Raw genomic sequence first — 25,114 nt, 5'->3', positions numbered from 1 at the left:
TAATGACAATAGGAATTTGAAATTTAACTGTACCAGCACCATTTTCCATGTTACTGACGGTTACCTCAAAGGACCAAACACATGTTACACCAGGTTAACATCCTTTTCTATAATTATTAAACTATTAAGTGACAGACATTGAAGCATATAAAATTATGTTTCTTGTTCACAAATTAAGGGAATACAATATCAAGCACAAAAAAAATAAAGATTACAAATATTCCAATTATGGTTACCGTGAGCAGTCTGCTAACTAGTTAAATTATAATAAAATTGGCCTTTGCCGTAACCCAGGGGAAAATTTATATTTTACAGTAATTTTATTACAGCATTTGGTTTTAATTAATAGTCCAAACAGAGAAAGAAAAACCATAAACATAAGGTATTAACTCATTTTTGTCCTTCCAGTTGCATTGTAGAAGATGCTCATAAGTTCTTACTAGCTTATTTGTGGATTATTTAAATTGTAACACCAGATCGCCATCTGTTTTATATATATATTTATTCAAACACCATGATGTCATCATCACATACTCCTTAAATCACTCACACACGATGCTGTAGATCCTGGTTGTTGGTGCGTAGGGGAAAGCATAATGACCCAAAATACATTGACATACCTTTGACAGAGGCCAACTAATTCACCCGGCTCGTCTGAATAGAATGCATCCTGGCTACATAAAAGTTAACTATTATATATAAATCAAAAAGGTTGGGCGGGTGGAAGGCCAGGTTCTTCACAAGAGGTTTGAATGAATGCAAAGTCTTAATATTTGTTTACCCTGTTTAAGTTAACCTTGCTTTTTTTAAACATATTAATTTAAGTCAAGTTCAATAATATTGTTTATTGAAGTAATTAGAATTAATTTTACTTTGTGATTATTCATGTTACAATAAAAAAAAAAAATGATATTTTTTGCACTCTTAATGTAAACTAAACATTGACACTAGTTGGATTGTGGAAGGAAACCAATTTATTATTAATTATAGCTGTTTTTTTTTAATTATTGAATTGTGTGAGAGTTGTTACAATATGTTAAAGTGTGCATTAACATGGTTTTATGTTTTGGATACAAAATCTGGTAGTTCAACTTCAAAAATTAATTTTTTGATATTTAATTACACAAAATAACAATTTTTTAAAAGCAAAGATAAAATTAAGTTAAAGACATTATGTAATGTGTATTTATGCAGGACAAATTCATAGAATTAAATTGCTGAATTGCAACGAATGATTACCGTATTTACTCATGTATAGCTCGCCCTCGTGTATAGTGCGCACCACGATTTTTGCAACAAATTCCAAAGAAAAAAAAATTACAATTTTTTTCCCCATAAATAAATTTTACTAACATTTTGTGGTACCTGTTAAGTAATTACTTATGAAACAAATGATTATTTACATTGATGTGTGGTGATGTGTCAGGAAAATACTTAAATTAAATAATCTTTCACCTGAAAGCGAAACTTTTGTGGCATACTGTACCATCTGAAAAGACACGAGCAAGCTAAATTCTGCTGTGTAGACAGAAGATAATGAAGTTCTGTATCGTCACAACTGGTACAAGGGCGGGAGGGAGGGAGGCAGGCAGGAACGGGACTATGACTATCAAGTAACCTGGACAGTTTACAGGACTAAAATACCACCACTCCCGTCATGTAGCTTCTACATAGATATTTCAACTGATAGTTAACATTTTTAGGGACACGCAAAATGAAGCGTGCCATGCTACGTTACTATGCTGGCGCGGAGGACTAGCTGACTCACGGGTAGCTGCTGGGATAAGGAAGAGAAGGAAGTAGGCGGGGTACTGGTGACAACATATGCTCTCAATCTCAATCTCTCTCTCTCTCTCACAATCTCTCACTCTCACAATCTATCTATCTATCTCTCTCTCTCACACAATCTATCTCTCTCTCTCTCTCACACAATCTATCTATCTATCACTCTCTCACACAATCTATCTATCTATCTCTCACAATCTATCTATCTCTCTCTCTCACAATCTATCTATCTATCTCTCACAATCTATCTATCTCTCTCACAATCTATCTCTCTCTCTCTCTCACACAATCTATCTATCTCTCTCTCACAATCTATCTATCTCTTTCACTATCTATCTCTCTCACTATCTCTCTCACTATCTATATATCTATCTCACTATCTCTCTCTCTCACTATCTATCTATCTCACCTCTCTCTCTCTCTCACTATCTCTCTCTCTCTCACTATCTATCTCTCTCTCTCTCTCGCTGGAGGCGACAAGTGGCGAAGTGGCATTTCTCCACCCGGCACTGTTACTAGCTGCTGCGCTGGCTTTCTGTAGAGGGGGAGGTCTAGAAATAAACAAGAGAGACCATGATGTGCGAGCTTGCGCGCGCACGTGTGTGTGTGTGTGCGTGTGTGAAAGAGAGGACTCATTGCTTGTGCGTATGTGTGGGGGCTGGCCAGAAAAAAAACACCCCCCGCCTCCCCCCTCACTTTTTTTCCGTGTATAGCGCGCATCCTTGATTTTTTTCCCCTTTACTTGAGGGGAAAAAAGGGCGCGCTATACACGAGTATATACGGTAATACATATATTCTATTAAAAATTTCTTTATTATTATCACTTGATCTGGAGAAATTGTCCTTTACAGTTACAATAATTATTTTCACATGTAGGCATCTAGAGCAAGAAATTTTCACCAATTTTTGTTTGCCAACCCTGTAAAATGAAGCACGAAACTTCACGATGAGGTACCTGCTTCTTGGCCTGCAGATCGGAGCGGACTTCCCGGAGGGCGTCCACCCCCTCCAGGCTGCCATCACCGAGCGTGAGCGCTGACACCAGCAGCTGTGTGGCGTGCAGGTAGTGCTTCCTGGCCAGGTAGACCTCCAGCTGGCCGGGCACCTCTCGCAAGTGGTCGCTGCAACACGAGCCCTCCTCTCTGCCACTAGCCGCCACTCTCTCCGGGCAAATATCATTACATTAGAAAAAGTATGTCATAATTCCACAATGTTGGCTAGGTTACTGTTTGTGTGTGATTTCAAATATTTTATTTCATTTAAGTATCTTTTTTTTATAAATATAGTTTTTATGTATGTGTTTTGTAGAGCATTTAGTATATTGTGAGACTGTTGAGACAGTAGTTTCAGTGAAAGAAAGAAAGAAAGATGTGCGACGCTGAGGTGCCGAAATGATAGATTATCGCATCCTGAGTTAGAAAGACACAGATCTTAGCAGACACCGTGAGATAGCTCTCGGATCGGGAAATCCCAGAACAGTATTTGTAAGTAATCGTTATTAGCTGATAGAAAGGCAGTTTTTCCGGGGAAGTCCCCAGTTTGTACTGTTTTGTGTATTTTTTTTGTACAGTGCTTTGTCTCGTCAGTCTTAAAAGAGTGCCATGCCGAAAGGGCGTAACTTTTAGTTGCTCCACAAATGTAAATTTTCGTCATGAGAAGAATATATATTTCAAACTCTTTTATTTAATTCAACCAGTAACTGCTTTCTAAAAGGTTAATGATCATAACCAGAACTCTACATCCCACTTTGCAACTTCAGATGGGATATTTTTCAAGTGTTTATTTATGTATCTGCAAACAATCGTCATCTTAGAATAGTACGATTGTGACTTGTTACAAAACACAGATAACCTCTGAAGTTTACTAGTTAATTTTATTTCTTTATTCTAGCCTGTTACCATACCCCATGACATTAAAATTTAATGAATAGTAATATAAATAAGATTAAATATGTATTGAGTCTGCAAACAGTTTGTAGAACACAACATTTAAAGAGTTGAATGTTTCAAAACCATAGTTAAGTTAACATTTTTATTTCTCGTGCAACATTTCACTTTAGATCCTTGAGACCTAGTTTCGGATTCAAGGAATATATTCCGGGTACATTCGGAATTCTAATTCGACATTCGGATTCAAGAAAACTGGGGTTTGGCCCATCACTAGTTAATATGTATCAATTTACCCTTTTAATGAGTATTCCCTAATAAAAAGTCTAGATTTCTAAGTACGTACCTAGGGATTTTTTCTGAACAGGGCCATACTGTAAATGTGAAAGCATGCTGCGAGATGTGGTTCTGCAGTGAGGACACTCACATCTCCTCCAGGAGCTGCAGCACGTGCTTGTGCTCGACACCCTCCAGCCACAGCTTCTTCAGCTCGTCCCGCTTGCAGCGCAGCAGCATCTTGCACGCATGCAGGTTCTCCTTCACCGCGTGGATCTTCTCCCGCGAGGCTGTCACCCGCGACGACAGCTTCCCGAACAACTGCCGGGCCACCGACACGTCAACGTCTCACATTTTGCAAGCACATATTCATGGGGGGCTTTTATGTTTACAAGAGTTTATTAAATTTGTGAACAATTTGGTTTCATTAGTTTTGTATGAATATAGATGTATTATTACAAGTACATTTACACCTAAGTTTTTACATTAATGAATCATAAGTTTTAAGTGCTGAGGGAGCATCATAGACATTAGATTACATTATACCCACATACTATCTGAACCATGTTGTCTGATCTCGTCGCAGCGGAGATAATGACACATCGCTCAACAGTCAGATGTCTGACAACCCCCCCCCCCCCCTCTTTACCTTCCCGACCAGGTATTACGCCCATGCCTGCATCACAATGCAGATTATTGGACACAGCTACCGATCCAATTGTTTCATAGGATGCAACCGGTAATTTAAAAAAAATCAAATCAAATCAAAGCATCAAGAATTCAAGATAATAAAAATATTATATATAAAAAAGGGGCATTCTTATTTGAATAAGTACTTCAATTCTAAACCCATATTAACACCAAAAGAAAACTCAAAACATATCATTTACATCTTGTTCAAAACATGTAGAAGATTTAATACCATTGTAGTTCACATTACTGTAAGTTTTGTAGCTACACTGGCAGATAAAAATGACTGCACCTTGCCATAATGAACTTGCATCTTCATAGCTTATGTCTAAACTCCATGAATAAGTACTTTGATCTTCAATCTATTCAGGTGCGATCATTCTAATATTTAATGTATAAAAAATAATAACTTACAAAATAAGTAAAATAACTGAGTTATGGCCAATGAAACCTGAATAACACTAACAGATACAATAACCCACTTTCTTGAAGCACAGTTAATTAAACTTTAGTTATACTTTTCATCGCTTAAGAACACTACCGTGTGACATCTACATACCATATCTGTACAGTTGTGACAAATGACCTGTTAGGATTATGTTTGACATTATTTACTTCTACTCGTTTATTATTAAATATAATTATACTTTTTTATAACAAATTAAATTCACTTTGATTACAAAATAATTATTGAAATTTACACATGTTAAAGTAAAAGTTACATTAAACCAGAAAAAAAAACTGCAATTTGTGCTAATACTATTGGATTATTCAGTTCTTTTTCCAAAAAAAATGGATGTGTGTACTTATGTACGCATGTGAAAAGTTATACTTCTTTGGCATCATTAGTTTTTAATTATAGTCAATAGTTTTTAATTGCATGCAAATAATTAAATACAATAAAATAATAATAGGGCTGGAAAAAGATAGTCAACACAGTCAATAAAGTTCAGTTTAAATTTGAAAAATAAAATAAATAAAATTTAGAGAATAATAAATATATGACATAATTTGTACTAAATATTATAAGATTCTTAATTTTAAATATTTATTATTGATTATTTAATATTTTAAAAGAAAATAAATAAATTTAATAATAAATTCAAAAATTTAATTTAAGTTTATTCATTTTTTAAATATTTATTATTTTCTTAATTTAATATTTCCTTTTCATTTTTGTCAAAAAGTTTTCATTAAATTGGTTCATTTATTTTTATAAATATTTATTCTTTATCCAATTTAATAATAAATATTAAAAATTAATATTTTAATTTCATGTTCTATTTTTATTTTTATCAAATTTTTTTATTAAATTTATTTCTTTATTTTGTAAATATTAAATAACCAATAATAAATATTTAACATTAATAATTTAATAATATTTAGTATTAATTATATTAAATAATATTTTAATTTATATCAATAAATAATACATACGGATAGTTAACCTCAATTATATTGGAGCACTTGAAAAAGTATATAAGCACAATTTTTTTTACTAATATTTACAAATAGGAAATAATATTAATCAAAATATTCAATTTAAATCACTACTGAATATAATTTATTAGCTCATATATAATTTGTACTTGTATGAAACTAAAACACGTGTTGTGAATGTAGAAACTAGAAACATGTGGATAAATATTATAAATATGAAAACAGTGATCAGAGGCGACGAGCGTGCCAACATGTGCGACTAATAGAGGTTCTATTTCTATTTTGTTGGTAGCTTTTTATCGAGACTTAATGAGTGGTTTAGCGGGCAGCTTCAACCTGTTAATTTTGTGTTACAGTGATGCGCGCATCTTAAAATTTCACTCTCATCATTTTTTCATAACGCACCTTAAGTTGTATAACTTCAATAAAAAAATTGTTATAGTACCATTTTGAAACAAGAAGTGTTTTCTGAGCCCTCAAAAAACAACAGTCAAATCATTATTTTCTGATGCTTTTTAGTCAGTCATTGGGTGCTCAAAAAGGGGTTTGCCTGGAAAGTTTTCTGGGAGTTTTGAAAATTGGTATTGTTATAGATTTTGAAATACGTACTGTTTTTGAATGTTCACTTTGCCACCTTGTATCTTTGCTGTTTTACCTGCCACATTGGAAAAATGACACCTAAAACAGTTGTTGAGAATATCTCCATTCAGAATCATTTTAGGATGAAAATAGTTTCACAATAAAATAAACTAGAGAAAATTTGCTATAATTTATGTAGTGACTTTTTTTTTTGTAAAATCAATGTTTAAGCGTACGAGTGCCACAAACAAAAACGATGTTAAAAAATTAATATGGGTTGGTTGTGCCAACATTCTCCTTTTCCAGAAAAAAAGGAACTCATAACAATAAGCATTGGAATTATCAGAAATGAGAAGATAAACAGTCACATGTTTCAAAAATCATCATCCGGGATCTCTATACTGAAAAATTCAAACGGAATGACAGAGTGAAAGCACTTGGTGTTATGAATTCTGGCATCTGGACAGAAAACAACATTTTCCCGATTAATCTGTTATTAAATTTTCAAAGAATGTATATTACAAACAAATCTGATAAGGAACTTAAAAAGGTTCCTTACTTACAAACTAGCTCTTTTCCGTTATGACTTTTCAATGAGAAAGGCATGCACAAATACTTTAAATCTTCTCTATATAAGGCATTTGAGCAATATTCTGGAGATATAAATTGAAATAATGTATTGTAAATAATGCTATGCATGTTATCGACAGAGGATACTTACATATTTACTTATTGCACCGAGTCATTTGGCATCGCTGTGAATCATTTACATCCATTTGCAATAATTATGTCACATTCGTTCAATCAAAATATACATCTAAGCCATCAATTCTATTCTATGGATATCCAGAAGCTGTAGCAGACCGCAGTACCAAATATGCAGAGCGATCGCGAAAACACGCTTCAATAGACATTGAGACAATGATCCTATTGGTCCAGGAGCCAGGGTCTATTTTTGCAAATGATCACTATCATGCTAATTTTTCATGAGTAGCTTCATTTTGATGAGACACCCAACTTTTTCTCTTACAAAAATTTTCGATTGCGGTAGCGAATAGGGGTAGCAGGGATAAATTATGTTGATTTGATGATTTTCAAAACTTGATTACTAACTGTTTTTTTTTTGTCAAATCTCAAGATAATTATCTGAATTATTCGAAAAAAATATTTGTCCTACAAAATGTATGGTATCGATAACAAGGTCATCAAAAATGTTTACTAACCAGGTGATTTTTTTCTGATGCTTAGTTCACATATACATTGTGGCCAACCCCCCTTATACCGGGGTAGTTGAACACGTCCGCACCCGCCACGCCAGTCCCGTATACGCGTCTCTACGGACATATTGATAATGAAAGTGTAGTAAAATTAACTTAAATAGACGCGCATGGACTGGCTTAAAATTTGACCAGTGCGCAAGAGCAATCATTAACGTACTAAATTAACCGACAGCCCTGCTAAACTTATTGTGATAGTTAACATATATATAATGAATTACCAGAAATAAAATGACCAGCATTAAGTACGGTAAAAAAGGAAAGCAACCTATAAATCCAATTCGTGATACCATTTCAATTACTATAATTAAATATAATGTACGTTGGTGACATTCGCATACAAACACTCTTACACTATACTTAAAATAAACCAAAGTCCCATAAAGTCTATTACGGAGGAGGGGAGGGTGGAAAAACGAAATAGTGACGTCTAGATAGTTCTACCAGTAATTTCCATCGCCGCACTCTGTTTTAAACACGTTGCCCGCAAGTCACACCAGCGGAACCAAAAGTTACAAATCCAGTTCTCGCACTTACTTGTTCTAGAGGCATACCTCTGTAGTCGGTGTGCGCCGGGGTCGGATGTAAACCCCGCTCACCTTGTAGCGCCTGTAGCATCGCGCTACATTGATGACCAGTGCACTAGGCCCACGATATCGCATTCTCATACACCACGTCTGGTGTTACTTCGCCGAGGGTGTCGTGGCATTACCGTCATCTTCAATATTAATCACGTAACGTCACACTCGTAGCTCATCGCTGAAAAGCCAATTGTCGTCTCTGCCGGATAGTTCCGCGGCCCGCGGTCAACACACAGACTGTCCGTCAAAAACAGCTGACCGCCGTTTCCCCTTCTTACGTCAGCTGACGTCACCACCCCCTCCTGTACTGCCCCCCTCACTCCGCTCGATCGTTCTGGTTATTTCTAGCGGTTGCCACTACCAAATAAGAATAATAAGCGTACAACAAAACAACGAATAAATAATTTACATACACCATTAACTAGTATAATACTATAAATAATATTATAAAACAATTTACTCATCTTAAAACAACCTTTACGCACCATAAAAGTTATAATAAAAATCAAGACGACTGAGGCCACCACAAATGGCCTCAACATATATATATAATTTAACAGTCACATTGTCCTACAAATTGCATGGTACATTATCCTGGTCCTCCAATTGAATACATATTCGAAATTCATGAAATTAAAAATCTATTTCTTTTCTGCATTTCGCTACTACAGCGGAGTCACATCGGTACGCATGCGCAGAGCATTGCTTACTATGTATCAGGTATCCCATGTTAGTGTGGACCATAACAGTGCAAAGATTTTTTCAGTCGACGTGTTTGTCTCTCAAGAAATAATTTAAAGAAATGTTTTTTTGTGCTGCAAAATAATTATGGAGTGTTTTTTATGTAATTTGCTTTGTGAAAACCCTACTTTTCGAGAGAAAAGAGAAGTAAAGAAATTTGCTTTCTTGCATAACTTTTTTATCTGCTCGGAAGCATCATCAACACAAATATCGAGATGTGCTGCCTGATAATTGGAATGACGAAATAATAGGTTATCATTCCTATTGCTACAAAGAATTTCGAGTGTAATCTAAATATTTGTCTTATGAAAGGTAAGTCATTTGAATATGTTTTGACTTAAGTTTTAAAATAAATGAAATATATTTTATTAAGTTCATATTTTCACATTATTTTGTAAATAAAATCAAGCATTAGTATTGTGAAATTATTGTTACATTCTGTCAACAATAATTTTAGAAAGTACATGTTATTTTACGTATTTTCTTAATAAATTTGGAGTGTAATATAAATGTATTCAATGCAATAGTAAATTTTACCATGTATTTTTAATTTACTTGATCAAGAGTCAGAGAATTAAGAGTATTATCGGAAATGCTCGACTGTTATCGGAAGTACTTAAAAATTATTTTATCCATTGCTATGCAATATACACACTGAATTTTTTATCATTGAAATTTATGTTTTTGTATGATTGTTTTACTAAATATTAATTTAATATGGGATAATTTTTTTAATAGTATGTTTCTCATATAAACAATTCTTATTTTTTTTTTAAATAATTTCTCATACACAACACTGAGCCAGCTTTGACATCATCAGCATCTCAATCGTCTGGAATCATTGATCCCTTGATATCCTTAACATTTACTCCAAATGTAGAAGCTGTAACATAGCATAATTCCTGCCCCCTGCTACTAATAATACCATAACTGAGAATGCTATATTGCTGATGTTTTCTTCATGTTTCATAATTAATTTATACTCATGTATCATCTATTATGCATAGTTATTATATTTAAGGTATTTTGATTGTACTTAAATATTATTATTAGTTTTGGCTAGATTTTACATTAAAATGAATGTATTTTTTTGTATAAATATTTTTCTATTTTATTTGATGAGTTCAAATTAACATATTTATTGTTACGAACATGAGCAGGGCCGCGGCGCGCACAGGTTCAGAGCTGGCTGGCAGCCCAGCATGGCCACTAACGCACGTGGCCGCCGCAACGTGAGACGTGCCGTGTGCACCTGGTGGATTACAAGGGTTGCTGCTTCCCCTCCCTCCATCCCTCCATTCCCCGCACGTCGCTCTGTATCGGCGGTGTTAACTTGACACCTGGCAGCTGCTGCGCGAGCTCCCAATGCGTGTCTCGAGATTTCTGGCGTCGGGTCGGCGTGGAATGACGCGACTGGCCCCGGCCGCGCTCGTGACTTCTAGAAGTGGCGCCTGGTCCTACATAAGCCCAGGATGCCGGCCTCCGAGTCAGTTGAGAGTGGAGTTGATCTGGACGATAGTGCCGCGGGTGCGGCGGAGATCCGGGCCGAGAGAGTCTGTCGCGGGTGCAGCAGTGTTCCTGGGCGAGGAGTTCCTCGGCGAGCTAGTTTCTCAGCGATAGCTGGGTGACGAGAGTGCAGCGGGTGCGGTGAGAGTCCCGAGCGAAGTTCCGAGCGAAGCGTCGAGCGGACCCTCTGCGAAGGGAAGTGCGACGGCGGCGGCGGAGTGCAGCGACGGAGTCCCGCGACGGAGGTCCACGAGGGGTGCTGCGGCGAGAGATGTGCCAGAGGTGCGGCCCAGCGAGGTGTGCGGTGTGTAAAAACTGAGTGACTGGGGAAGCACAATTTTTAAGTGTAATTGATTAATCAGCATTTTTAGAAGATTATTTGTTAGTGATATAAATAGTGGCAATCAATAAAACTGTAGTAAAATCTGTAATTGGGCTATCCATTTACGAACCCAGTAGTTTTCCCATAATGATTTATTATTTCATTTTAATAAATCGTAACAGTATTAATTACATTTTTTTCAATTTTAAAGTATCTTCTGATTAGTAAGAAAGGAAGACACTGGTGAGACATGGGTGCAAATATTTGTCGCACAAAGTTATTTCTCACGCCTCAAATTAGTGGGTAAACCCAGCAAATAGGTGCACGACTGCACAGCAATGGACCAGAACTTTTGCTGGGTGCTGTCTCGCCAGCCAATGAGGACAAGCCCTGGGGCCCAATTCTTGACGCTGTTGGAATAATTGCACTGGCGGAATGATCCGCAAGTTTCATTCAGACAGAAAGCTAAATGTCTATTCTTGAAACTGATATACTGGCTATCGGAATCAACATTGTCAAGTTGACGAAAAGTCTCTATGGAAGTGTGGCAATGTTGCTTTTAGTGTCAACGACTGGTAGAAGGCCAATCACAATGAGGAAAGCAGCGTATGTTATTTCTCCATTATATTCATCTCTGCCATTTCTTTTACTGTTTACAACACAATTTTATCGGTTATTAATTTCTGTCTCTTTTTTTTTGGGTGTGGAAGTAATCTGTATGAATATTAAAGTAATAACTAAAAATGAGTTGTAAAGTTACACCCAAGAAACAGAAAATTCTATGACTTATATGAAAATAAAAAGATGTTTAAGCAGGGAAAAAATATTGTGTAATGCAAATGTCAATTTTATTTCTTGTGAGCAAAAGTACAATACAAATATTTATACAAAATGTTTACACAATCAAGTGTTCTTTAAAAGTTAAAAATATCTTATCACTTACAAAGACACCTTTTTTAGTCCGTAGTGTCTGCTAATTTGGCTCCAACTTGTATCATAATTTTGTGTCTACTTTGAGGTGAAAATAAATTTTAAACAGTTCTTCTTGGTTCAGCAAATCATTTATGAATGTGTACATTAAGATTTTTATATTCACAGCAAGTCATTGCAAAATGATAACTTTTATGGACAATTCATTGGCACTTATTTTGGTGAGAATTTTTTTAATTTTTTGGAGAAGGGGCTTCTTGGAAAAAAAGTATGTAATTATCAGAAAATCTTTCAGCAACTATATTGTCTGTCGTTATTAAATAAATAATATATGATGTTAATTATTGTATGTTTTTGATTATATTTTCTACATGTGTGTACCTCCATGGTAGGAATGTTGGCTAGGTTAGCAAGATAGAGAGGGGTAAAAAGGATTACCTTTATTTTTACAATCAATTGTTCCCGAGCGAAATTCATGTGTAAATGGACTCATTGCGAGTGCACTTTAACTTCGGAATAGATGAACCTTTTTACAAATAAAATGAGCATACCTAGTCTATATAAAGCTACCACTCTATTTCTGATCCTCTCAAAACATGATACATTTTTGCAATATTTAGTGTGAAAAACAAATTACATTATACGGAAACTATGTACCTAATAGTACTTAACATGAAACAACAATTGAGTTATCAAATTTTTACACAGCAAAAATTTCCATATTTGTTATGTACATTAGATAAAATGTTAAGTAACCAACAATTGTAAATATAACTTTTGTTAATACTTATGAAACTGACATTGCCAATAACCAAAATAAATGTAATATTCTTAGACTTTGATTTTTAGTTCAATCACAAGCTATTTCCTACAAGCACACACATTTTAAAGGTTGGAATGGCACTCATGATGTAATTTTTAAATGTAGTAAATTGGACATATTCTTAAACCGAGCGCATATGAGTTTATGTAAATAATGTTTTGGTTCCCTTTTAGAAATAATTAAAATTATATCCAATAACCTGCAACTCTGTGAACAAGTTATTGCTGGTTTTAAATGTAGCTAACCTAACTTAACTAACCATCCACGCGATTTTTAAGTATTTCAGAACCAAAACAAAACCTCCATTTTGAGCAAATCAAAGTTTCAAAGAACAACAAACACTAAAATCTCTATTAGAATTGTAATTCCGCCAGCAAAGGAGGTGATGGAATAATTTCGACAGTTTGAGACGTAATTCCGATACATAATTCTGCTAGCGAGAGTTCAAGAATTGGGTTTAGCAAATTCTGCTAGCGAATTATTCCGACCATCAAGAATAGCGCCTCTGCTGTGGTGCAAAGTTACTTTCCAAATTTTAAGGGAACAAATGTCTAAAACGTACCTACTTTCCTTATATGGTCATGTACCTGGTTCTGTTTTGTGATTGGTAGTTGACCCACTGGGTTGCTTCCATTTGTATTCACCTTTATAAGGGAAAGCAACTTCATTGTTCACGAAGTTGTCACTTGACTGTCACTGCATTTGGTTGTGTCGTCTGCAGCTCACAAAAATGAATTTATATTAACTAATAGATAATTTCACGCCTGCTGCTGGCTCTATCTTCGTTTTTGGGTCTTTCAAATATAAATTCTACCCCAAGCGTCTGCATTGGCCCAGGGTGACCATTGTTACCCTCCTGGGACATATCCGTGGAACACTGTACCATCGTTAAAAGTTAACAAAGGGAAGGTTTTTTTTTTTTAATTGAGCGATGAGCTACAGTGAACATGTGCAGAAAATCATCTGGACATACTTACGTGGTGATCCATGTATTGGAATAAATCACAATAAAACAAAAGACTGTGCAAAGAAATCCTTTTATTATAAATTCTAGTAGAAAAAACTTAAAAACATAACTTCAAAATCATTGTATAAAGCATCATAAACTGTCCAGTGATGAAAGTATCTTATTACTACTCTGGGTTGTTAAGCCGGGCCCACCTGGAATGTAACACACCCAGCAGCGAGCACAGTCAAGTTCAGCTGATACAGATGGAAGGTTCCTGTTGGTGCGCTGGTAGCCAACACTTTTTTTATCCTGAATGCATTTGCTAAATGTATTTCACTTGCCGAAACAAAGTTAAAAACTCTGTAACCACTAATGAAAATGCAGTTAATCCATATTCCCGGGCTATCCAAACCCATACAAGGTGGATCAGACAACTTACATAATTTCGGTGCAGCAACAGTTGTCGGTGGGCGTTTCTTGTAGGCGGCTATTGTTGCACCCATGCTGGCAATGTGGACGAGCCATTTCGATAACATCAGCCTCAGCTGCCGCACAAGTCCCCTCAGCTTGCACTCTCGGCATCTTCCTGCGCTCACTGCTTCTGTGGATCTCCCACTCTCGTTCTCCACTTATCTATTTGTGCACAGCCTGCGGCCATCTCCAGCAAAAGAAATCCAGGGCCGCCAACAGTCCACGTGCCAAATTCCCCAACTCGCGCATTTCTCATAAGTCATAACCATTAATACTGCTTGCAAGCACAAATATAACTTAGAAATTTTAATTTAAATTGACAAATAACTTCTAGAATCAAATTAAATATGCAAACATAAGATAGGAATAAAAAATACTGAAGTAAATGAAATTACAATAAAACCTGATAAAAACCAAAGATGCAACACTTTAAAAAATAAAAATAAAATAAAAACCTTTTAACAACGGAAATTGTGGTAGCAAGTATGTATCACATGTTCTAGAGCAAACCTATAAAGCAATTGAGGAACAAGGTGATTCCAGTGAAGCTGATAAACCTATTGCGGATGATGTAAATGAAATTTCTATCTGTGACATTTTGGTCAGTTCAGAAGATAATGAACCTGCAAAACCTTGTCCATCACGGATAGCGAAGGACATTGCACTAAATTTTGTAATTAGTGCATTACTTGTGTAGACCTACAGGGGATTGCACAAAAAAAATGTGCCACTTACTATAACACACGGTGGTGCGTAAATGAGTTTTTTCTCCAATATGCGTGTTGGAGAAGACTTTGCAGCACTTCTACGCTGAAACTATTGATTTTACAAAAAAAAAATATTACTACATTAATCATAGCAAATTTGCTCTAGTTTAATTTATTGCATAACTATTTTTTATCATAAAATGAGTCAGAAAGGAGATATTGTCAAAAAACTGTTTTTAAGTGCTATTTTTACAATATAGTAGCATGAGCTGCAAAGATACAAGATGGCAAAGTGAAAATTCTATAAATATACCCATTTTCAAAACTATCCGAAGACCTTCCAAGTAAAACTCCTAAATGACTAGACTATTAAAAGAATCAGCCCTTTATATCAGGCAATATACAAATGTCCATGTAAATATCAGCTCGTAACATCAAAAAATCACACAAATAAATAAGAAAGTATTAATTTTAGATGCATGAAAAAAAAATTTTTTTTTTGGTTGATTCACACTCCATTTAAAATATCCAATGAACTACACATTACCACAAATAAATATTGAAGGAAAATCACCTAAATTTCTGCCACATAAATTTCAAAGCAATTGTAAAATTCTCTCTTCAATATTTTCTTGTTTTTTTTTTTTTATAGTATCTACTTTGTTTATACTTCAATATTTCCCTGGATTTCACTGCCCTCCCCAAAACTGACTATTGCAGAATCTTGTGAGTTCAAGAACTCCTCTTTGCAGGACAATCAAGCAACATTAGTAGTAGTCAAAAATATGTTTCAGATTTTTTTTTATATATGTACTACCTTTGTACAAACTTACACACACAAAATATCTAATAAATGCAATAAACTTACCTAAACCACACTCACATTTTTAACAGTACAGTTTCTCTCATGATTCTGATGGCTTGATCCAGTATAATTGATCCTGTTGTATGTATATGATGCTTACGTTTTAATTTAGTACATAGAAAGATCCTGGCCAAAACAAAAATATTACAATACATACAAAGATGTCATGTCTTGTGGAATTTTTTTCTTTCGTATTTAAACTTACTATCATAAGTCATTATTAGGTAAACACAAGCTTTCGCTATGTTCAGGATCTTTCGACGTACTAAATTAAAACAGAAAGCACCATGTACCACAAGATCAATGTATACAGAATCAAGGATCAGAATCATGATACAGAACTTTTACAGTTTTAAAATATTTTAACATATAACCTACATTAGGAAACCTACCTGCATCACTTGGGTAAGGTCTTGATCATGAAGCAACACCAGTTCATCTAGCTTCTGATCACTTCTCTTGTACTCTTTCTCTAGTTTCGCTTTCTCTCTGTCCCTCTGTTCATTTGATTCGCTTGCTGACAAAGTGCGGATCACTGACATAAGCAGCCCGCTCTGCAAGAGAACAAACAACTTTCAAAACAGCAACTGCAAATCTGCCAAGATAAAGAATTTTAACAAGGGCAAAATTTGTTAAATATCATCTAATACTTTATGAATATATATATATATATATGCAACTGAGCTTTAATGAAGATTTAGAAACAATTTAAAGCTTAAAGATCTCTATTGCCACAGTAAATGATAAGCTAATGATTATCCAACTATAAATTATCTAAGTCAAGGAATAAACACAGTTTATGCTATGCTCGCTCCCCATGCATTAACAGGATGCTGACAAATGTTTGGTGAGCAGATTTCAGGACTTTCAAATAATATTTTATTATAATTATTTTTACATCACAGTCATTTTATATATTATATAAAAAAAAGCAAAATCAAACAAAATACAAAATAGATTTGTTGGCAGGAATGTGCTGATATTTTAGAAAACAAAAACCTTTCCAATGACAATTTTCATATGCTCTACGTGGGCAGTTTCCAACTACTATTTATATTAAATGTGACGCTACAAACTGAAGTGAGACACGGAAACATAAATTGCAAGTAATCAAAACGCTCCTGGACATTAATGATTTATTGTTTATTTAGATACTTTTACATGGCAATGTTCTTCAGTTTTATTACTTTTACATTACTTTAATAACTTTTGCTAGATGTAGACTTCCTGACCAAAGAAAGCAATATCAATGCCAATTGGCCCAGCAAAAGGTTAAGCAATGTTGCAAACAAAAAAAATAACCAGTCTAAATTTTAAAACGTGCTTATGTGGGACAACCAACCAAACATTTGCAGCACACAAAAAACACAATTTTTGGAATTTATAATATATATTTTTTTTTAAGGAAAAGCCCCTAAAAATTGGCATTGCCCTTGGATGGCACGAGTGTACTCGTGGCTCTCAGTTCTGCTTCAGACAAGATTGGCCATGTTGGGTGGTGGCGCAGTGTGAAACTTCCTCCGTGTCCCTCTCCTTACCCCTCATTTGACAGATCTCTCTTTCCCTTTGCGCATGTGTCGGGTTGAACTCCAGATGAGGCGATTTACGCTCTCACAATGCGGGCCTCTCTCTCATTATTGTTTGTTTATTGAGTGTGTTAGCTTGTTAGGGTTGACAGTGGCATAGAGGCCGATCGCGGGTGCAATGTAAGTATTTGTTTCACAGTTGGAGTCATCATGGTATCTGGTGGCAATATTTGGTCAATAGTTTGTGTAATGCTCATTAACATTTCTAAAACTTAAAATTGTTTTTAGCTGCAACATATTTTGTGCTCTTTGCTTTGTCCAGTCTTAACTTTGTGGTAGTCGTTTAGTTACGTACCCATGATCACCACACATATTCTGCTTCTATTTTCCCATTTTTGGAATCTCGATGAACATGTAGTTAATCTTGTAGTATAGTTGTCCCCTAGGATATATGAATTCTGTCTAGTCAGTTCATGCCACTATGAAAAGTTTTTTGCCATTTGTATGGGCATAATTAATTGTATCCCTGGATCACTGTGAATGTATATTCTTAACGTTTTGTTTATAATGTTAAATTGACTGGTTTTGCATTTCTACTCATCCAAGCTTTGTGTCTTTATTTATAAAACTCCCTACCAACAGTTTTAAAATTTAAGGAATAGGCACAACATAAAGAAAAAACCAAACATAAATAAAATGACACACAAAGGACACAACATGCACAAATATATATTAATTTAAAATATTCTAGCAGTAACAAAATTTGCCAATACAACATACTGAGTGATTCATTACAAAACAAAAGAGATAATAAATAAAATAAATTAGACAACTACTAATGTATGAATAAATAAAGTAAAATTTAGAACTAAAACATTTAAAAATTATAGGAAATAAAGAATACCATATTATTAAAGACTTAGGGCGGAATTCATAGTGGTGCATAATAGCAATACTTTCAACAAGTACTGCTTATGTAAAATATTTGCATAATAACATTAATAAAAATTTTAATCTCACTGCCAGGTGATCTTTACAGTCTCGAAACTATACAGAAATGTAATGAGGATTTTGTAAATATTTTCTTGACAAAGTAACAATTTTAAAAAAGCATGATTTTATTGCAAAGCAGCAGTCATAATTCATTAATGACAAAAGAGAAAATATTAAAGAGTCTAACTTTATAGTAAACCTAGACTTCTCTAAAAACTATAATATTGCAGTTCAGGATAAAGCTCAAAGTTTCCACTGGGCAAGTGATCACGAGACAATACACCCATTTTTGAAATTTATTACATAGAGAATAATAAACTTAAGCATTTAAGTTTTGCTGTAATTTCACCAGTTTGGAGCATAACACTGTTTCTGTGTATACATTCCAGAAAAAACATGTTTAATTCATGACAACAAAGTTTCAATCAGTGCCAAAAAAGATTTGTTATTACTCATATGGATGTGCTGCACAATATAAAAATAAGAAAAACTTTATCAACTTAAGTTATCATAAGCAAGATTTTAATGTAGAGGCAGAATAGCATTTTTGCACTCATGGAAAAGGACCATGTGATGGAGTTAGGGGCTCAGTGAAGAGACTTTTTGCAAGAGCAAGCCTACAACGTCCATATAATGACCAAATTTTAACACCTATCCAACTTTATGAATGGGCAGTTGAAAATTTATCTGGAATTAATTTCACCTTCTCCACACAAGATGAGAATGCTGAGTCTAACAAATTTCTGAATAACAGTTTCAGCCCAGCAGTAAATAAAAGGGAACACAGCCATATCCTGCTTATATGGCTGTAAATTCAAGTGTATCAAAGATATGTGTAAAAATATTCTCTAAAGATATAACAGAGGAAACAATGACCATCCAAAAATGCCCTGAAAAAATACAAATGACAGAAGTTAGTATATGCATATGACCAAAAATAGTGGCTGGCATATGTGTTGGAGAAGAATGAAGAGGAAGATGAACTAAAAGTGACATTTCTGCATCCTGCTGGTCCTTCACCATCATTTTCATATACAAGAAAACAGGACATATTGTGGATACCACTGACATGTACTTTGTAAAGTTGATACCACCACTCCTACAGGAAGGATTTATGTACTAACATCTGAAGAAGCCATTAAAAACTTCACAAATCATGAAGTTCTGAATAATTTTTGCTTAAGATATGTGTTAAAAATTTAATTTTAAGTTCACAATTAATGCAATATAGAAAAAAAATCTGTAGTAGGTAGGCTGACTAATAGTTTCATAAAACACTTTTTTTTTTAATTATTATTCAACTATGAACCCATTAGCCTCCCACTTTGAAATTTTGAGATTCACTTAGCAAAAGTATAAACTATTTGTAGGAATTTTTTAAACTTTTCAAAATACACTTTTTGAGAAAATCAAAATCAAAATTTTGAATTTCATTTCTCAAAAACACTTTTTATATATGTAGTGAATGTTGTGTTGTACATCGAAAGAAAGAGCATTTAAAACTCATTAAAATAACACCACTCCCATCTCTCTAGCTCAATTAGGAGAAAAGCTATGGTGATTTCAAAATATGTCGGCTATGTTTTTTTGGCGGATTTTGGGAAACTTTACAAAGCCATAATTTTGAAACCGTTTGAAATATTTGAAAAAAAAAAATTTCGGCAATTTTCTTAATCTCTATGAGGCCAACCTTCATACCAAATTTCATCAAATTCTGAGGTGGTCAAGTAAATTATTTTATATTAGTGTGTTGATTTTGTACGGAATGACCCGACTGCTAATTGGGGGATTCTCAAACCTGTATTAGTAAGGACATGATTGCATTTGATTTTATAGTTACAAACCATTTCTGAACAAAACAAGCATCTAGTTGAATTCTACAATCTGAAAGAATAGTATGAGTTGGTTGTGGAAGTTTCTTTATATTAGGTAATTAGTTTATTTTGTTTTGAATACTTTTCTATTTTATTACAGTCTATTGTATTAATATTAATCAAAATAATAGATTAATATTTTCTAATTTGGTTCTAATTAAAGCAAAATAAAGTGATAGGATTGAATCATAATTATTAGCATAAAAAGTAATGTATTTTATTAGGACCAAGATTCTATGGAAGGAAGAATATAGACAGTCAACATGTTTATGAAAGTATAATTTAGAGTCTAAAATGATTCCATCTTTAAATGCAGTAGGTTTTAGAGATTTAAAGTTGTTAAGATTACAGTTATAATTGACTGGAAGGTAATTATCTTAATTTTATTTTTATTAAGAGTAACCAGATTTCTAGTACACCAATTATTAGCTTGAATAATGTCATTTTGGAGTTGAATAAATCATCTGGTGAAAAAATTTTAATGTAGAATTTAATATTGTTTGCAAAAAGAACGCCCATTATGATGCTTTTGCATTGCTTTAAGGTCTTTGTTCAATAATTGTGTTAGTACCTACTAACTTTTACTTTGCATTTTTGATCATGCAAGTTGTCCCACAATTTAAGCGCCTAAGTTTCTAAGCACGCAGCGCAGATACTAATGTGCGATTATCAATTCAGGGTAGCTTATTGCTTACTAGATCATGCACAAGTAACTTTTGCAACAAATTATTCTTGTGTTAAGATCCACCAAGCTGTATATATTGATATTAAATAAGAATTTTCCCGTTTTCCTCGCTCTGTTGATATTGTCTGAGACATATATGTATAGCCTACTGGCTATTTATGCTTGATTGAGTTCCAAGATATCTTTTGAATATTACACCTGGGCTGCTTCTTATCCCTGGGAGAAGGGTCTTATCACAGCAACTCATTATATCCTTGTGAGCAGGCATGGGGCCTGCAATGATGAAGATATCAACTCCACTTCACCCTTTGGAACCCCTTTAGGATAAAATTAAACAATTTTCTCAAATAAATGGCAATATGATAGGAAATCATTTCCAGAAACTGCTAATTAGAAAAATGTCTGAAAGTAAAATATTTAGCTTTTGGATTATTTTATTCATATTAATATGCCCCTCTGCTAGATATATACAAAATAATAAAAAAAAAAGGTTAGGTGCATTTACATTACGCATTTACTAAATAATTGTTAACACCATTTTTCCAGTATTTTAAATTTGATAATGAAGCTAACCTAACCTCAAAAACCATTCAAAGTGAAACATGCAATATCACAACTCCCTTTTAATGAGAAAAAAAACTCATTTTCAGATTTCTATGGTTATTTTCCCGAATTGTCCTTTTCTTCAACACTATCCAATCTTTTACAGTATGCATTAAAAAAAAATATATATATATGTATATATATATATATATATATATATATATATATATATATATATATATATATAACCTAACCAACTATTCACATGATTACACAAAATTAAAGAATTTTTCTTGTTACTACATAACCTAACCATATTTAACATGCCAAACTAACAAAAGATTAACTTCAAAAAAGTATTTAAAATACCGCAATGGCATTTAACAGAATGCTCATAAAGTATCAGGAACTAAAGAAAAATGCAAAATCTTTTTTTTCTTTACCGTTTCCCATGTACACTTCTGTCCATCACAATTAACGCAACTTCCTCCAATATTTCCTTATACACTCAAAGGGCCACTTGCAGTCAAGTAATTGAAACATAAACTAAATTTTGCAGGTTAATCAAATTAAGAAATACACCCCTCTGCCTGTGTACGCCGGCCAACGTCAGTCCAAATTTCCACATCATGAACAATATAATAATAATAATAATAATAACAATTTACACCTGCAATTGGGCTTCCGCCCGGTGGCAAGGAGTTCCCATCCCCCAACTACCATCACTCCTCCCCCCTCTGGAGCCTCCTTCGTAAGTCCTTCCCTCCTCCCAGATCCAGTGTCCTCCCCTCAAGTTCGTTCCACTCTCGCCCCGTCCTCACAAGGAATACCTGTCTTCCTCTCTCTGTCCGTCTCCATTCTCTCTGAATCTTCCACTCATGATCCCTCCTTCCTCGATACAGCCCTCTGTGCAACCTAGCTCCCAGCTTTCCCCAGCCCCCCTCCCCCCCACGAATTACCTTATTCAATCTCACCAGCCTTTCCACCTGTCTCCTTTCTTGCAGCGTGGCCCACCCCAGCTCCTTCATCATCACCGATGGTCTGTGTGTTTCCCCCATCCTGCCTTCGCCTTCCCTTCTCCTCCACATATTCGTCACCCATCTCGCTGCCTTGTGCTGCACCCTCTCCAACTCCTCAATTTCCTTCTCCACATAGGGGTCCCACACCGCCGCGGCATACTCCAACACTGGCCGTACCAATGTCACGTACGCCTTTTCCTTTACATTCCTACCTGTCCCTTTCAGTGTCCTGCTAAGCAGCCCTAACCCCATTCTGCCCTTCTTCACCACCTTCTTGACCTGCTTTCCCCACCCCAAGTCGTTCTGCAGGATCACTCCCAGGTACTTATACTCCTCAGCTTCCTGGATCACCTGTCCCTTCCAGCAGTACACTTTTCCCTCCACCCTTCTCTTCCTCGTGAACCTCACCACCTTTGTTTTCCCTACATTTATACCCATTTCGTTTTCCCTCGACCAGCACTCCAGTTTCTGCAAGTCCTCTGCCAGGTGCGCCCCTTCCCCCACAGTTTCATAGAGCACACAATCGTCCGCAAACAACCGCAGTCTACTTTTCAACCCCTCCCCTACATCATTCATCATGATCAGGAAGAGCAGGGGTCCCATGACACTGCCTTGTGGTACCCCTGACATCACATTTCCCTCTTCTGACCATTCCTTACCCACTCTCACTCGCTGGATCCTGTCCCTCAAGAAGTCCCCTGTCCAATTTACCACCCTCCTGTCCTCTATCAACCCCTCCACCTTTTCCATCACCCTCCTGTGCGGCACCCTGTCAAACGCTTTCTCAAAATCTATAAAAATAGCGTCTACCTGCTTCCCCTCATCCACTGCCTCCACCAAGTCCTCCAACAGCCCCGCCATCTGCGTTTCACAGGAGTAACCCCTTCGGAAGCCGTGCTGCCTCTCATCCATCCAGTCCCTTTCCTCCACCCTCTCTACTATATACTTCACTACCAGCCTCTCCATCACCTTGCCTACGTTAGACGTCAAGCTGACCGGCCTATAGTTTGCCGGGTGTGCCTTATTCCCACTCCCTTTATAGATGGGCACCACCACAGCCTCTTTCTACTGCCTCGGCAGCTGTCCCTCCTCCAGTGACTGCGCATACAGTACTTGCAGGTACTTTCCTATCACCTTCCCTCCCAGCTTGAGGTGCCTGTTCCCTATCCCATCTGGCCCAACCGCCTTCCTCACATTCAGTCTCCTCAACTCCCTTAGTACATCATCCCTCCGTATTTCCAACCCTCTCTCTCCCCCTGACTTCTCCTCTTGTGCTCCGCACCATACTCCTCCGTTTACAAAAACCGATAAGTATTGTTCCTGCAGTAAACGAGCCTTTTCCAGGTCACTCACATACTCTTGCTCTTCTCTCCCCTTTAATACTGGCAATCCCTTCTCCCCCTTTACTCTCCTAACATATCGGTACAGATCTGCCCAGTTTCCCCGCCCCCCTTTCTCCATCATCCTTTCCATGTACGCATCCCGTGCTTCCCTGGTTTCCTTTCCCAGTTCCTTAACCACCTTCCTAACAAAACTAACTAGTCTACTCGGTCTGAAGTAAAAAAGCCTTCATTAAACCCATAATGTATGTATTTCTTTGGCCACATTAACTGCCTCAATCAGATCCTTTTATAATAAACTAGCTACCTCAAATTGACATAAAATTACGCCGCTGAAATCATGTAGTATGTCACACAGGTTTCATTTCTATTAACGCAATTTAAAATAAAGAAATATAAGTTAACTAACTCCGTACCGTTTCTCGGGGTGATTTTACACCCCGAGGTGGCTTTGTTGGTGGCAATGCCATTTCAGCTATACACAACATATCCAAGTTCCAAACATTTTCAAAACTCTGTTGCTTTCAATTTTCAAACAACATTAGGGATGCAAACGATACATCGATGTTTTCAAAACATCGATGTATCGTTCATGAAACATCGATGTTAGCATCGATGTTCTGAAGAGCGATACATCGCCGATGCATCGACGAAAAAGTCCAAAACATCGACATCGTTCATCATTAAAATTACCCTAGTTTTTTATAATATTTTGGCTATCATTTCATGAATATTTATTGAATATATATAAAAAAACGTTACGATACATTTGGTTTTTAAGATACAATTTTTTAACTATCTATACTTACTATAAAAACCTACATTTTTAAGTAGGTATCAAAAATGTTGTAAATACTTACTGAACTATTTGGTTGATTTCAGCATCAATTTTTTTCCAGTACTTTAAGATGTGTAAAATCATTTGGAAAAAATAAATAGGTACCGTTGTTTACACAAGAATTTTCTTTTAAATTTTGAAAAATATAAGGAAAAAAGCAGCGAGACTTTATGGACAATTTCATAGCTTGTTGTACATACAAGCTATTAATTGGTACCGATACGGTCTCGCTAGCTCTATCGAGAAAATTAATGTTACATTTGAAACCTGCACATATACTTCATGCTTTTTCCCTAAATTTTTTTCCAATTAAAAATAAATTGTGTAAAAAATAGTTATTTTTTAATTGAATATAGACTTATTCAAATACTGTAAAAAAATAAGGATACCAACCAAAATGGTTTAGCGTTTATAACATTTATTTATACTTAAAAATGTAAGTTTTATAAGTATCGAAAATTAAAAAAA

At 35.3% G+C, this 25,114-nt stretch overlaps 1 protein-coding gene across 1 annotated transcript in view; it reads right to left on the bottom strand.

The window, feature by feature from the left end:
- The window catches only part of LOC134531057 (exocyst complex component 4), a 144,321-nt gene extending 119,947 nt beyond the window's left edge, over window positions 1–24,374 (bottom strand). Inside the window, exons 1-4 of the mRNA XM_063366571.1 lie at window positions 24,225–24,374; window positions 16,221–16,382; window positions 4,099–4,268; window positions 2,741–2,906 (exon numbers count right to left, since the gene is read on the bottom strand). Of these exons, the coding sequence (XP_063222641.1) occupies window positions 2,741–2,906; window positions 4,099–4,268; window positions 16,221–16,382; window positions 24,225–24,296 (570 nt within the window). The 5' untranslated portion in view covers window positions 24,297–24,374. The remainder of the gene's footprint in view (window positions 1–2,740; window positions 2,907–4,098; window positions 4,269–16,220; window positions 16,383–24,224) is intronic.
- Between the last annotated feature and the right edge of the window lie 740 nt (window positions 24,375–25,114).

This window comes from Bacillus rossius, chromosome 3 (genome assembly GCF_032445375.1).
Source record: "Bacillus rossius redtenbacheri isolate Brsri chromosome 3, Brsri_v3, whole genome shotgun sequence".
Classification (NCBI taxonomy): domain Eukaryota; kingdom Metazoa; phylum Arthropoda; class Insecta; order Phasmatodea; family Bacillidae; genus Bacillus; species Bacillus rossius.
Note: the sequence above shows the minus strand (reverse complement) of the source record. Positions and strands in the feature narration are given on the sequence as shown.